The sequence below is a fragment of the Antechinus flavipes genome, chromosome 5, assembly GCF_016432865.1.
Source record: "Antechinus flavipes isolate AdamAnt ecotype Samford, QLD, Australia chromosome 5, AdamAnt_v2, whole genome shotgun sequence".
NCBI lineage: Eukaryota > Metazoa > Chordata > Mammalia > Dasyuromorphia > Dasyuridae > Antechinus > Antechinus flavipes.
This window is the reverse complement of record NC_067402.1, coordinates 6,611,233-6,625,262: the sequence shown is the minus strand read 5'-3', so window position 1 is coordinate 6,625,262 and position 14,030 is coordinate 6,611,233. Positions and strand designations below refer to the sequence as shown.

At 40.2% G+C, this 14,030-nt stretch overlaps 1 protein-coding gene across 2 annotated transcripts in view; it reads left to right on the top strand.

Moving 5' to 3' along the window:
• The window catches only part of DGKB (diacylglycerol kinase beta), a 683,215-nt gene that overhangs the window by 245,557 nt on the left and 423,628 nt on the right, over positions 1-14,030 (top strand). For both annotated transcript variants that reach the window (XM_052000688.1, XM_052000687.1), the window contains 3 exons: positions 8,436-8,553; positions 12,930-13,018; positions 13,375-13,491. In XM_052000688.1, the coding sequence (XP_051856648.1) occupies positions 8,436-8,553; positions 12,930-13,018; positions 13,375-13,491 (324 nt within the window). The remainder of the gene's footprint in view (positions 1-8,435; positions 8,554-12,929; positions 13,019-13,374; positions 13,492-14,030) is intronic.

The window sequence follows — 14,030 nt, the reverse complement described above, 5'->3', positions numbered from 1 at the left end:
AAGAAGGGAGCCCTGACAGATGAAGGGAAAGAGGGAAGATGAGGAAAGCCTCATTTAGGAGGCAACTCTTGAGCTTTACTGGAGGGAGAAAGGGATTCTGTAAGGTAGAGGTAAGGAAGGGGGTGCATTTTAAGCATGGGAGATAGGTCCAGAAAGGGGAGAGGGACTGTCATATATTGGAAATAACCACCACAAAGATTGGACTGGCACAATTAGGGTATGATGAGCATTGGTTTGATTACCGAAGAGAAAGAGGAATTCTGTAAGGTAGAGGAGAGAAAAGGGGGCATTTTAGGCACAGGGGATAGCCTGGGGTCCAGAGAGGGGAGGGGGACTGTCATATATTGGGGACAACTGCCACAAAGGTTGGACTGGCACAATTAGGGTATGATGAGCCGGGGTTTGAAGAAAGGGCTGAGGAAGTGAATGAGTGCCAGACTTTGGTGGCTTTTAAATGCCCACCTGTATATTATGTATTTTATTCTAAAGGAAGAAAGAGTGAAAAGACCATAAAAGGCATTTTTGCCTAAAATACTTGCCAAAAAACTTTTCTATATGAGCATTTTTCATCCCCAATGTGATTTATTTATCTGCTGTGTTTTTGTTCAGCAACAAAATCTATGAGATGAAGGGTGGGCCTTGGAACTGGCAAGCTCCCTCCTCATCCTACCCTTCTTAGCAAACACGAAAGGTGGCCGCTCTGTGGCCCCAACCTTCCACTTTATTTTCTGTGAAGGTCCCGGGAGGAGACAAATACTCTCTATCTGCACATTTTTGTCTGTGTCGATTACCAGCAAATTTTAATGAAAAAATAATGTTTATATCGCACTTATCATGTGATTTAGTCACGTCTGCCAGAAACACTTTTTTAAAAAATGAATTTAACATTATTCTGAATTAGAGGTATCCAACTTTGGGCTCATTAATTTTTTTTTTCCTTCCGCTAATAACTACATTTCAATTTTGAAATCCTCTGTGTTTTGTGTTATGCATTTAAAAAAATATGATCGATCAGCTGCCTTAGAGTGTTAAAGGCACTCAGGCCATTCAGCACAAAAGGTTTAGAAACCTTGTTCTAAATCTAGGGATTTTTAATTTAGACAGAGAAATATCCCAAATGTCACCTCCTTACCGCTTACCCTCAGGCAGCTCTCTAAGATCACTCAATTTGAAGAAAGACTGAGAGGAATCTTACAGAAGGAAAAAGTCATATTGTGATAAAATACAGTTCCAGTTTAATGCTTTTATTCCTCAAGCAGAACAATAGTTACTGAATGTTCACCTAAGATAACTCAGTTTCTTCTTTGACCCATCTCCTCTGGAGTAAAATAGTGTCCAGTAGACTAAGAGCTCATATATTTATTATTGTCTTATATGTGTATATACTAAGTGTTTATTTCTCAATAACTTTAGTTGAAGCTCCAAAAAGTGATTTAAAAAAATATATGCTTCCATACTAAACTGACATTTATTGTCTTGTGCTTTCATTCATTCGGCCACTAGGTGGCGCAGTGGATAGAGCATTGGGTCCAGAGTCAAGAAGACCCATTTTCCTGAATTCAAATTCAAGCTCAAATATTTCTAAGCTATTGTGATCCTGAGCAAGTCATGTCACCTCAGTCACCTGTTGTTGCCTCAGTTTCTTCATCTATAAAATGAACCAGAGAAGGAAATGGCAAACCAGTCTAGTATCTTTGCCAGGAAAACTCTAAATAGGGTTAGAGAGAGTCACAATTGCAAGGACGGAACCACAGGATCATGCATTCATTTAGCAAGTATTTTCAAGAATCCTTCTTTGTCATGCAGCTCATAAAACTTGGGGATTGAAAAGCGAAAATAAAAATTGAGGACGTCAAGGCCATTCATGTGAAAACATCATTCAAATAAATGAAATAGCTGGTGAGAATCTATTCCAAGTGAGCCCGATTCCACAATATCCATACCAATTTCTGAAATCTTCTAGGAAGAATCTTTGGCAGAGTCTTCAGGTATGGGGGAATATTTTCCTCCCTTAGCTATTAGTTGTAGTGATTTAGATTTTAGCCCCCCAAATAATAAAACCTGTTGCCTCCAATTTCATCATGATTGCTTCCTAATGGAAAATTCCCCAAATTCAAAGTAGCCAACGAAAAAGAAATTGATCCATAGAATCAGATGTCCAGTGATTTTTTTTTTGGGGGGATCGACTTTATGGAATCTGGACCTGTAATGGAATTGACCCAATCCTGTTTTGTTTTTTACAAAAAGTTGGAAAAGACCTTCCAATTCTTCCAGATCTACTCTCTTTTGAGCTCGAACTCCCTCTCCAAGGTCTAGTTCTTTGTCACAGACACAAGGGACCCAGGGGCCGTGAGATCCCAAATTTGGGGACTGCAGAGTCAATGTTGTTTACTTTTCCTGAAGAGAGTCAGGAGACCTAAGCTCTTTGCTCCTACTATTGCCTCTGGTGAATCATCATCTCCTCTGGGTCTCAGGTTTCTCATTTGGAATAATGCGGCTCACTGTACATGATTACTTGCCTCCCAAGACGAATGGGTCAGCTATTCCTTCTAAGTCTTTCCCGCAGTACACACAACTTCATTCAAAAGTCTTGGTCTCGTCTCTGTGTAGAATTATCTGCTTCAGGAAGATTTTGTATTTCTTCTTTATTTTGCATTATTCATATTGCAAGTGAAATGACAGAGATTAAATGCAGAGTAGGAAGTAGTTACTATGTTGATGACAGTTTCTTCTGCTCCTCACAGCAATCCTGGGAGACACACAGACCATACATGACTCTCTGCAGTTTACAAATGAGAACGCTAAGGAAGGTCTGATCTTCTCTTCTTCCTGGGGCCCTCAGAGAAAGGAAGTGATTCACCCAAAGTCCCATGGGAAGGGCAAGGCACTCTCAGGGTTTGAAATCAAGTTCTCTCACCCAATCCTTATCTCCCTTCTACCTTATACAGGGGAACTGATGCAATGATTATACTAGAGGCAGGTCTTTTGAGCCCAGATTCAGGACTCGGCATCATCACCAGCTCCATCATTTGGACATATAGTTTTGTCAGTTTAATAAATGTCTATTCAATAAATAACTTATTATGTGTCTACTATGTTAAAAAACTAAAATTAAAAAAATATCAAATTCTTGTAATGAAGAGAGTCAGCTACACCCAGAGAGAGGACTGTGGGAATTGTGTCTGGATCACAACATAACATTTTCACTCTTTTTGTTGTTTGCTTGCATTTTGTTTTCTTATTTTTTCTTGCTTGATTTGATTTTTCTTGTGCAGCAAGATAACTATAAATATGCATGCGTATATTAGAGTTTACATAAATTTCTACCATGTTTAACATATATTGGACAACTTGCCATTTCATGAAGGGAGTGAGGGAAAGAGGGGATTAGAACACAAAGTTTTGCAAAGGTTAACGTTGAAAAATTATCCATTCATATGTTTTGGAAATAAAAAGCTTTAATAAAACAAAAACAAAAACAAAAAAACAAAAACAAAAGTCCATATCAAATGCCCACTTTGTAACAGGTACTATGTTAATAGGCACTGGATTCATTGGTCCATATGAATTTATTCCCCTAATTTGGCAGCAAGCCATGGACTGACTTTTTGTCTTAAGATGCTCTTCGGGCCATGGAGAGGCAACCTTGCCTAAAGTCATACAGCTAGAAGATAGAATTGGAACTAAGTTCTTATTGACTATAAAACTCACTCTCCCCACCAACCTGTCTTTTGCCCAACTCCCTTGTGTTGAGTATGACTAACTAAAGAAGATTGTCAGCAAAGAAACAAGATCTGTTCCTCTTTTCTAGCAGAGGCTGGACCTTCTGTGCTTTTGTGTAAAAAGTGGAGACTTAGGAAAGGGTGGGATTCTTCTCCATGTCTAATGAAGCACCAAAGTGATATTCTGCAACACTGAGTAAGAAATGTCCCTTTATGGTCGATATAATTACATTATCTAGAAATTGCTGAGATATATTCATGGAAATATTTCAGCTAGGATGAGGAGTGGGGCAGTATTCCAAATTTAGCCACGGATCTGTCTCCAAAGCCAGGACTCTTTGTTCTGCTTTGTCATAGTTTTTGTCTCAAAGGAAGGAAGAGGTTGGGGCAAGGTTGTCAAAGAGGTAGAACACTGGCTTGAAGAAGACATGTTTAAATCCAACTTCAGTCATTTATTGCATATGTGTTTCTGAAAAGTTATTTAATCTTCCTGAGTCTCAGTTTCTTCATCTGTAAAATGGGGATAACAATAATGTCTATCTTTCAAAGCAGTTGTAAAGAGCAAATTAGATCATGTATGTGAAAAGTTTTCTAGACTTTTAAGTGTTTTTGTGTGTGTTGAGTATTAGGTTTGTTGTTCTGATAACCGAATGTGGGAAGCGTCTCTGACAAGCTTCGGAAAGCACCAAATTTGCCATTGGGATCCAGGGAGATGGTGATTCACCGAAGGCAACATTAGGAGCAAAGAGGATTTGACAAATATCATTGTGGGGGATATTGCCCAAGTGGGTTTGTAGTTTGGCGGCTCCTGCCACAGGCTGAGGGTTCTGATCGACAGAACTCCCACATTAAGACTTGTTTGTTTTGTTAATGAGGGAAATGCCAGTAAAGGGAGCCATATGTGCCGCACTCACCCAGCTGAGATGCAGACTCATGGAATGGCCGTGCACTTTTCAAAATCCAAATACAAGCATTATGGGAGAGAGGGACACAGAGTCAGGGATTCTCTGCCACCTTCATTTCATTAAAAAAAAGTATTTTTTTAACAATTCATAAAGTTTCTGTTTAACTTCACTTGTACGCATATCAGAAAAAAAGCCATCTCCTCCCAGTAAGTTTTACATTGTTTAAAATGCTTCTTATGGGAGAGATTTTTACCCAGAAATATTGTCAGTGGCAAAAAAAAGTAGATGGATAGTAATGAAATCTGCTAAAAGCCCTGTTCTCAAAGGCTTTAACAAATATAGAATAGGCTCCAGGAAGCACTACTGAGGCTGTTGTAGAAGTTTCCAGAGAGACAGGACAAGGACCATGTCTGGTCTTCCAGGACTCCCAAATGTCACCTGAAGTACAATTTCTCTTCTGCACCGAAAGAGCCAGTGACCTTTTCCTTAATCACATGGGAGTGGGTTTGTTGGTTTGTTTACTGGGGTTTGAGGGATCTCTGGCCTCCAAGGAATTCTGGGATCAATCTTTGTGGCATTAGATGAATGAAGACTGTATTCGGTTTTGAGTCATTCAAAGAGGTGGTAATTGAAAGATTTCTCTCTCTCTCCCTCCTTCCCTTCCTCCCTCCTTTTTTCTCCCTCCTTCCCTCTTTATCTCCCTCCTTCTCTTTCTCTCTCCCTCTCCCTTCCTCCTCCCTCTCTGTCTCTCTGTATTCTTTCCTTTTCTTTACTAACCCACCTACAAGACATAAACAAGATAAAATAAAAGTGAATCATTATTGAGAAGAGGGAAGAAGGTGTTCAAAGGTTAACTAAAGATCAAGGGAATAACCTGAAGTCCTCACATTTATGAGGAATTTTATGTCCAAATGTGATATCATTTGGGGCTCAACTACTCAACAGTATTATTGTCATTGTACAGATGAGGCCACTGAGGTTCACATAGATAAAAATGATTTGGCCAGGATCACACAACTTACTAGAGTCAGACGTAAGTTCTGAAGTTGGGGTCTTCTGGCTTTCTGGCATCCTTTCTAAGACACTATATTGTGTCTCAATAAGCAAAGTAGTTTTAGATTTGGATTTTCAGGAGCTGGGTTGAAATTCTGGTTTGGCTCCTTCCTCGCAGTCACCCCACTATTCTGCCCCTCATTTGCTTTATCTGCAAAATGAGTCATAGATGCCCGTACCACAAATTCCCTTCTAACACTAAATGCGTGATGGTCTAATTCTAAATCCATGGTGGATGGTGTTTATGTCAATATCTGACTAATTGTCATCAGAAAAGGGGCATTCAGTAGCTCCTGAGAGAAGGCTGGTACCATTTCAGATGAGGCTGGCCAACTCGTAAGCCAGTGTCCAGCGACCATTCTATGTGTATTTTCCAAGACTGTGATTCTCTTTATTGCTCTATAGCATGTATTGGAATGGTTTGCTTGGGTGACTCCTATTATTTCTTTAGCCTTAAGTTCTGAAAAGGAAGCCCAGCTCTCATCTCCGATGGACCTTCATGAAAGCCTGACATCATTCCTTTCTTTGATTTTCGTTTTTGTATATTCTTACTACAAAAACTCTAAAACTTAATAAAGCACATCCTCACTAATTAGATGATTCAATCTAAGTAAACCAGCTTGGGGTTCATTGGACAATAGATTTAGAGGTAGAAAGAACTATCTAGTCCAATATCTTTATTTTATAAGTGAGGAACTGAGAACCAGAGCACTTCTATAACTTAGATAAAGTCATGTAGGTAGCAAAAGAAACAGGCAGGATTGGAACTCAGCTTCTCAGGTTCCCCTAACCAGAGATCCTGCCATTGTTCCATGCTGCCTCAATGACTGATCTAATGGGTCTCCTGAGAGATTCAAAGGAGATAAATGGAACAGAAGAGCTGTGCCAGCTTTTAAAGTAATATACAAATGTCAACTATCTCTGTGCTAATAAGCAGAATGGTCCTGAGAAAGGCAGGGGCAATTGAAAATACTTCCTCTTAGCAGATTTGAACATGTCACATCTTTGGTTTCATTTATAGGAATGGCATTCCCTAATGTTTTAAAAGACATTAAACCTTGCCTTATTATTTGGCAGCTTGGGAAACAAAATATACACACTTTAAGAAATAATTATTTGCTTTCCAGTTGCTATTGAATCTGGGTTTTAAATGGCTTTCCTAGTCAGTCAGTTGTCATATCTTTTGAATTCTCTCTCTCCCTATTCTCTCACTCCTCCATCTGCTTCTTTCTCTCCCTTTATTAAAATGTCCTTTCCTTCATTCCCTATTTACTTCTTGCCCAGACTATTGGACCTGCCTCCTAATTGGGCTGGTGGTTTTCAGATCTCTCTCTCTCCTATCTTTCTCTGACTAGGTGCAAAAATAACCTTATGAAAATGTAGTCTATTCATAGCATTCCTCTGCTCAGGTATCACCAGGGGTTCTCCCCTAACTCTAGAAGAAAATGCACATTTCTTCCCTTATTTGAAGCCTTTAGCAGTCTTGCCCTAGATGATACTTCCCTGTGGCTCTCTGCTATACATGGTACTGTAATGTCGGGGCTAGCTTTCTCTGGAGTCTGGAGTCCGAGCTGGAGCTTGAGCATAGACTCAGTTGAGTCTGCCCATTTCAAGTCCTCTCAGCCCCTATATACCTTAATACAATTACATCACTACAGCACACTGAGCATGTGCCAACTGTAGAACCATTACATCCCCATACTAAGTATCTGTAAACTAGAGAACCATCATCTCATCAATCACACTGAGTTAACACCTTGTTGTGAGTATCTTCCCTTCAAGTATACTTTTCTCAGAGTTCCCCAATATCTGTGGGCCTCTACATGGTACCCCTCAGCTAAATGGACTGACTCATGATTCCCTGCCCCAATATTCCATCTCCCAGAGCCAACCCTGTGTTTGGAATGTTCTCCCTCTAACCTTATTTGAAAATCAAGGACTTAGAGTTGGAAGGGACTTTTAGAGGTTACCTGGAGTCCAGGCCTTTCATTTTGTGGGTGGGGAAACTGAGAAAAGAACAGTGATTGGTCCAAGTAACTATGGTATTGTGTCAGTTGTGAGATTTGTAGCTGGATGTTTTAATTCCAAAATTGATGGTCTCCCTATCAGATCACTTAGAATCTGTCTCCTGGAGAAATTCATTTCAAACCCTTTTAGCTTTTAGGGCTTCTAATCTTCTCAACTTTTCCCATATTTACTTATTTCTGCACTAGGTGTAGCTACCCCATAGAATGTAAGTTCCTTGAGGGCAGGGCTTGTTTTTGCCATTTGTCAGGATCCCCAGTGTCTGGCACTTGAGCATTATAGCACATGATCATTCTTCCTGAATTGAATTCAATATGATTGTTTGCTCTTCCCATGGGGAGGAGATCTGTTCTCATGCTTTCCCACAAACATTCTGAGCTAGATGCCTAGATGGTCCCTGTTTACATCAGGAGCTGGATCATGGCAGAAGGGAAGATAAGCCAGGTTCAGGGTGATCCCTTCCCTTTGTAACTTCCCCCGGTGAGGTGGTCCGAGACATCCGGAGCCACTTGTTCCACTGTGACAGAGCCAATCCACTGCCTGGAAGTAGGCAGATGCGAAGCTCCCCTTTCTGCATGAGATCCGTTTTTCTAAAACTGGGGTGATCACCAGCGAAGGAGCAGATTGTCTTCTGCCATTTGCTTCAGTCAGACTCAGAATTTTGTTGGCACTTGTGTATTTTGGTGTTTATCTCATTAAGTGAAGTCTGTTTCTTTCATGCCCCGTACAGAATGTGAAGGATGACGGACAGCACGTTTGGCGACTGAAGCATTTTAACAAGCCAGCCTACTGCAATCTCTGCTTGAACATGCTCATCGGCGTGGGGAAGCAGGGCCTGTGCTGCTCTTGTGAGTAAGGGATAAGTATACAGACAGTGGCTTTGCCCCATTTCCTCAGCCCCAGCTTCCCCTTTCCACCGGGTGGGCTTCAGAAAGTCTCAGTCATTTCCTCATTGGTTCAATAAGGGTCCCCCCAAGGATCCATCCCTGCATCCAAGTCTACCCTGTCCCAAGTCAGCAGGGGTGAGGGATGGCCTGGACGATGGAGGCCAGGCCAGGGCTCAACCCTCAAGTGAGTGTTGGAACATCCACCTTTGCCTGGGGGCATGTCAGAAGGTTCCTGATACCCAGCCAACATGTTCCCATAAACCTTTACTAATTTTCCCATTCTACCTCTGCACCTTCTCAGAACATCACAATGACTGCCACAGTTCCTCATGGTTAGACTTTTCCCAGATTGGGTGGACTTTCTGTATCATTTTTAACTCCTTGCTGATATTTACAAGTCATCTTTCTCTTTTTAAAATTTATCTTCTCATTATCATTTATATAGAACTTTTAAAAATGTAAATAAATAAGGGACTAAGAAGACATAATTATGGGAGAGGTAGCATGGCTTCATGGGCAGAATGCTGGATTTCTCTTTGCTTTTTTGAACTGTTATAAACATTATCCACAAATAAAGGTCGGTGTGTAGTCAGACATTTAAAATGTTTTCTCTTAGAAAGATGTGAAGATGTCATGTGCAGGATCCAAAGAATCAGAATTCGTGATTGGGGGAAGTGTGTTAGTTACAAGAGCTTTTGTGTAGACTTACTTAGATTTGCCAGAAGTTGAAAAGGAGATGATTTTCCTTCAATATATGAATGATTGTTGCTTTCATCAGCTGGACACATCCTGTACTTGCCACAAGTATAGTCCTGTGAGCATTACTGTGGAGGATCTCATAAGCTGTTGAGATTTTAAAAATTACTATTAATCCTATTTGTAAAAATAGCTAATTGATTTTTATACATTTAATATTGCTGTTTTTTCCTCAATAATCCCACACAGACACAGAAGAGTAGCCCTGCTTGCTACAAAGAACTAAAGAAAAACAAAACAAAATTTCACATTGATCATATTTACAAATGTATGCCCCGTTCTTTACCCATCCTCCCCCACCTCTTTACCAAGAAGCCAGAAGCAGAGGGCACTGCCAGTTCTTTGAAGTCATGACTAATTGTCACCTTTGTTAAAATTTTGAAGTCTTTCAATAATTTCCTTTTACATTACTGTGACTGTTGTGTACATTATTCTCCTGATTTTATCTTGATTAGAGAGAAAGAGAAATAGAGACAAAGAGACAAAGAGAGACTTACAGACACACACACACACACACACACACACACACACACACACACACAGAGTTAGTTTCCACTTTTCTCTTTACATTTCCACTATAACCACATCTATTCCTCCAGTCAGAAATGAGCAGAGTTAGAGGGAGATAAAATGAGCATTAATATATAATAAAGAACCAAACTATTGTGAAAGAGTAATGAGCATGGGTCGATGTGACCTTTAGCAGGAAATTCAGAGACAGATCATTTAGAATTCTGAACTTCATAACCCCAAGTGCCCACAGTTCCTTGATACTTTTCAGTCCCACAAATATTTATTAAATTGAAAGTGTTGGGTACTCACTTGTAGGGAACTTTGTAAAAGGGATTGTGGTTCTGCTGAGGATGATATTAAATGTTCTTTCAGGTTTTACTATTTTTTTAGACATCTGCAGTACATATGGCTAAGGTGAAAATAATTCCATAGAACCCAAGTACTGCCATTATTATTTTCTACCTTTTCTCCCTCCCTTCATCCTTCTTTCTTTCCCTTCCTTCCTTTCTTCTTTCATCCTTATTTTTCTTTCTTCCTCTCTCCCTTCATCCTTTTCTCTTTCTTCCTTCCTTCCCTGCTTCCCTTCCTTCCCTCCCTTTTTCTCTCCTTCCTTCTTGCCTTCTCTATCCCTCCTTCATCCCTCCCTTCTTCCTTTCCTTCCTTCTTTGCTTCTTTTTTTCTTTTCTTCCTTCTCCATCCCTATATACTATTCTCATGATATAGATGTAGTTGAATAAGATTTAAACCAAATAAGAAATTATTTAATAAAGCACCTCATAGTATTTGGGTGGCGAAGATGGAGAACTGTGGGTCATATGGGAATATCATGGCATTTGGAGCTGTTTGATCTGACTCAAAAAGAATTTACTCATTAATGACTGAAAGAGGTCTCTAGCAGAGCATTGCAGGATTCCATTCCTGGCCCTCTACTGTTTCACATTTTCAGGAAATCTCCTCCAGGAGATAGCTTGCTCATCCAATGTTCAGATGACACTAAGCTTGAAGGGAAAGCTAAGATATTAAGTTACTGAGTAGGGGTACAAAAAAGATCTTAGCAGCCGACCATGGTGGGATGAATCTAATAAGATGATTTTTATGAAGAAAAATATAATATCTTGCATTTGGGTTCAAGAATTTCTTTATAAGCATTAGACAAGGGAGGCCAAATTAGACAGCAATTTTTCTTCATAGAGTTTTAGTGAATTTTGAGTTCACATTAATCAATGATGTGATGTAATAGTTCAGAAATGACTGAGCTCTCTGGCTGCACTGAAAGAGAAAAGGAGGAGCTGGTAGTACCCTGATAACTTATGAGTGTTGTAATCATTTCTATATGCCAGAGTTTAAAGATATAGATAAGTTAGAAAATATAGGAAAAAAAGGTTTTGAGTCCTGGCATTTGAGAATTAGTTAAATAACATGAGGGTGTCAAGTAAGGAGTGGAGAATATTCAGAGCAGGGGTGGAATGACATAATCACTTCTTTAAATGGCTGTCCTATGGAAGAGAAACCTTATGATGCTTGACCCCAAGGGATAAAATCAGGAATAAGATGGGGCAGCTCCAAAGACACAACTTTTAGGCTCAATGATAGGAGAATCTCCCTAAGAGGGTGAGCTATCCAAACATGGATGGGAGAGATATGATAGATTACCCTTACTGAGAATCTTCAAGCAGAGGAGAAGGGTGAATATTTGTTGAGTATATTATAATAGCAATTCCTTTTTTATATTTGGATTGAATTCAATGATTCCTGAGATTTATAAGATCTGAGATCTGGATGAGAAGTAATTCAATTCCACTCCTCATTTTGTAGATAAAGAAATTGAGACTCAGGTAGGTATATGGTTTGTCCAAGACCACAGAGGCAGATGTCAGAGGCAGAATCTAAAAACAGCTTTTCTGCTCTCGGATTCAGGACTCTGCTGCAGAGAACATTTGTACAATCTTTGTTTGAAAATGATAACAGACTCATATGAGTAACTTTTTTGACTGAAATTCCTTGAAAATATAAGCAATATGACTTGTAATGATGTTGTTTGCTTAAATATTCTACCTCACATTAATAATGGAATAAAAGAAATCAGGTATAGAATCATATCATTTGAGAAGGAGGGGAATTTTGGGACGTCTAATTCCATCCTCTCATTATTACATGTGTAGTAGGAAAAAAAAAACAGGTTTTCAATCTAGGGTCTTTGGTCCCAAAATTAGGAATCTTTTCTTTATAATATACTGTCTTTCCCTTTTCATTTTAATTCAATTTTCCATCCCTGAAATTTTCATGTATTCAGTATTATTAGACACAAAAGTTTTATTTTATCACATGGACATACCTGTATCAAGCTAGCTTTCTTTAAGAATCTAATGATACAAAGGAATTAGAGATAGTGCTGAGTTATAATCCATCTGATTATTTTCCAGACATTTTCATTCTCTCCACATATGTTTCCTTCAATATTCAGACAAGCTTATCAAGCAAAACATGTGGTTTAGCAAAGGAAATATTGTCTGGAGAGATGGGGTTAGGGCTTCTGTTGGCTTGGCCTGAAGCACACCCACTGCTCTCTTGAGGAGGGGTCGGGGTGGAGGGGAAAATAGCCATTTAAGGTTGGAATAAATCAATAAACAGCTTAGCATCAACTTCTGGGGTCTGATTTCCAAGCTGGCCAGCTGCTCCCCTTGCCTAGAGTTTGTAAAATGTAGATTTTCTTCTGATGAGCAAATGACACTAAGCCATTTGGCAGTCATCAATTTTTCTTTAATATTTCAGTCATTTGAGAGTTATTGTGAAAAATTTTAGTGAGGACTGATTTAATTAAGCATTTCCTGCTATGCCATGATGGAGTCATCGTGGCTTTTCCCATGCAGAATATTTCCTGTGCTAATTGGCCTTTTGTATCTCATGGCAAAAACCAGTCTCCTTTAGCTTGTCCCTGCTGAGACTGATTGAATTGATTAGACAGCGATGGATATGGAATGAGGAGGCCCTGCTAAGGCCATCCTTTCCCTAGAAAAACATGATCAGGATGAGGAGTAATCGGTTTTCATCCATGTGTTTCTTTTCAGTTTGCAAGTACACGGTCCACGAGCGCTGTGTGGCAAGAGCACCTCCTTCCTGCATCAAGACCTACGTGAAGTCCAAAAAGAACACAGATGTAAGTGTTAGATGGGACCCGGCTTCTTGAAACATGTACCGTCTCATTCCTGTTCATCTAGTTCCACCCTTCATCACGCACCATTAATAGGTGAATCTCAAAGCTTAGGGTTCATTGTCTCTATCTTGTCCCTGTCATCCCATCCTCCCTTCATGCACCATTTCTGGGTCAATGACAAGGCAAAGTTTGGCATCTTATGCCTAGCTGTCCTGTTCCTTCCTGGGTCACACACTATTACTGGGTCAGTGGCTCGGTCGGGCTCCCTATCTCATAACCCCGTGTCCATTGTTTCATTCTAGGTCACGTACCGTCACCGGGTCATCATCAATTTATTCTTGCCCCATTGTTCCTTCTAGGTCATGCACCATTACTGGGTTGAAGGCAACTGCCCAACCAAGTGTGACAAGTGTCATAAAAATGTCAAATGTTACCAAGGCCTGACTGGACTTCACTGTGTTTGGTGTCAGATCACAGTGAGTAAAATGAACATTAATCATGAGTGGGCTGGTGCCCTGCAGTCCCCTGAGCACTGTCAAATTTGGGGGCCAATATGGAGAGGAAAACACTCATTAAAGTATCCCAGGGTATCCGTCAGTGAGACATCTAAAAGATGAGTAAAGACAGGTGAAGGATTGAGTGTGGCAAGGCCCCTTAAAGGTCACCTAGTCTAACCCCCTCAGTTTATACTTGAGCGAATTGATTCCTGAACAGATTGGAACTAGGTTGGAGCTGTTGGTGGGGCAGAGCTAGGCCCCAGAGGAGAGTCTTTGAGGAGCTAAAGGCCACTTCGGTGCAGATGCTGATCAGAACTTGCTTCAAACAAAAGAACACTGCAGCAGCCAGGCTCTCAGCTCTCACAGATTTCACATGACAGTTTTCCAAATGCATTTGAAGCTTTATTGTTGGCAGAAGTCAGTGTAGACAGGCCTTGTTACCGGTGTCACTCCAATGGCTTCTTTGGACTTGTTGCTTGGTGGGCTGGCATCTGTCCCATGCCTAGGAGAGACTCTGG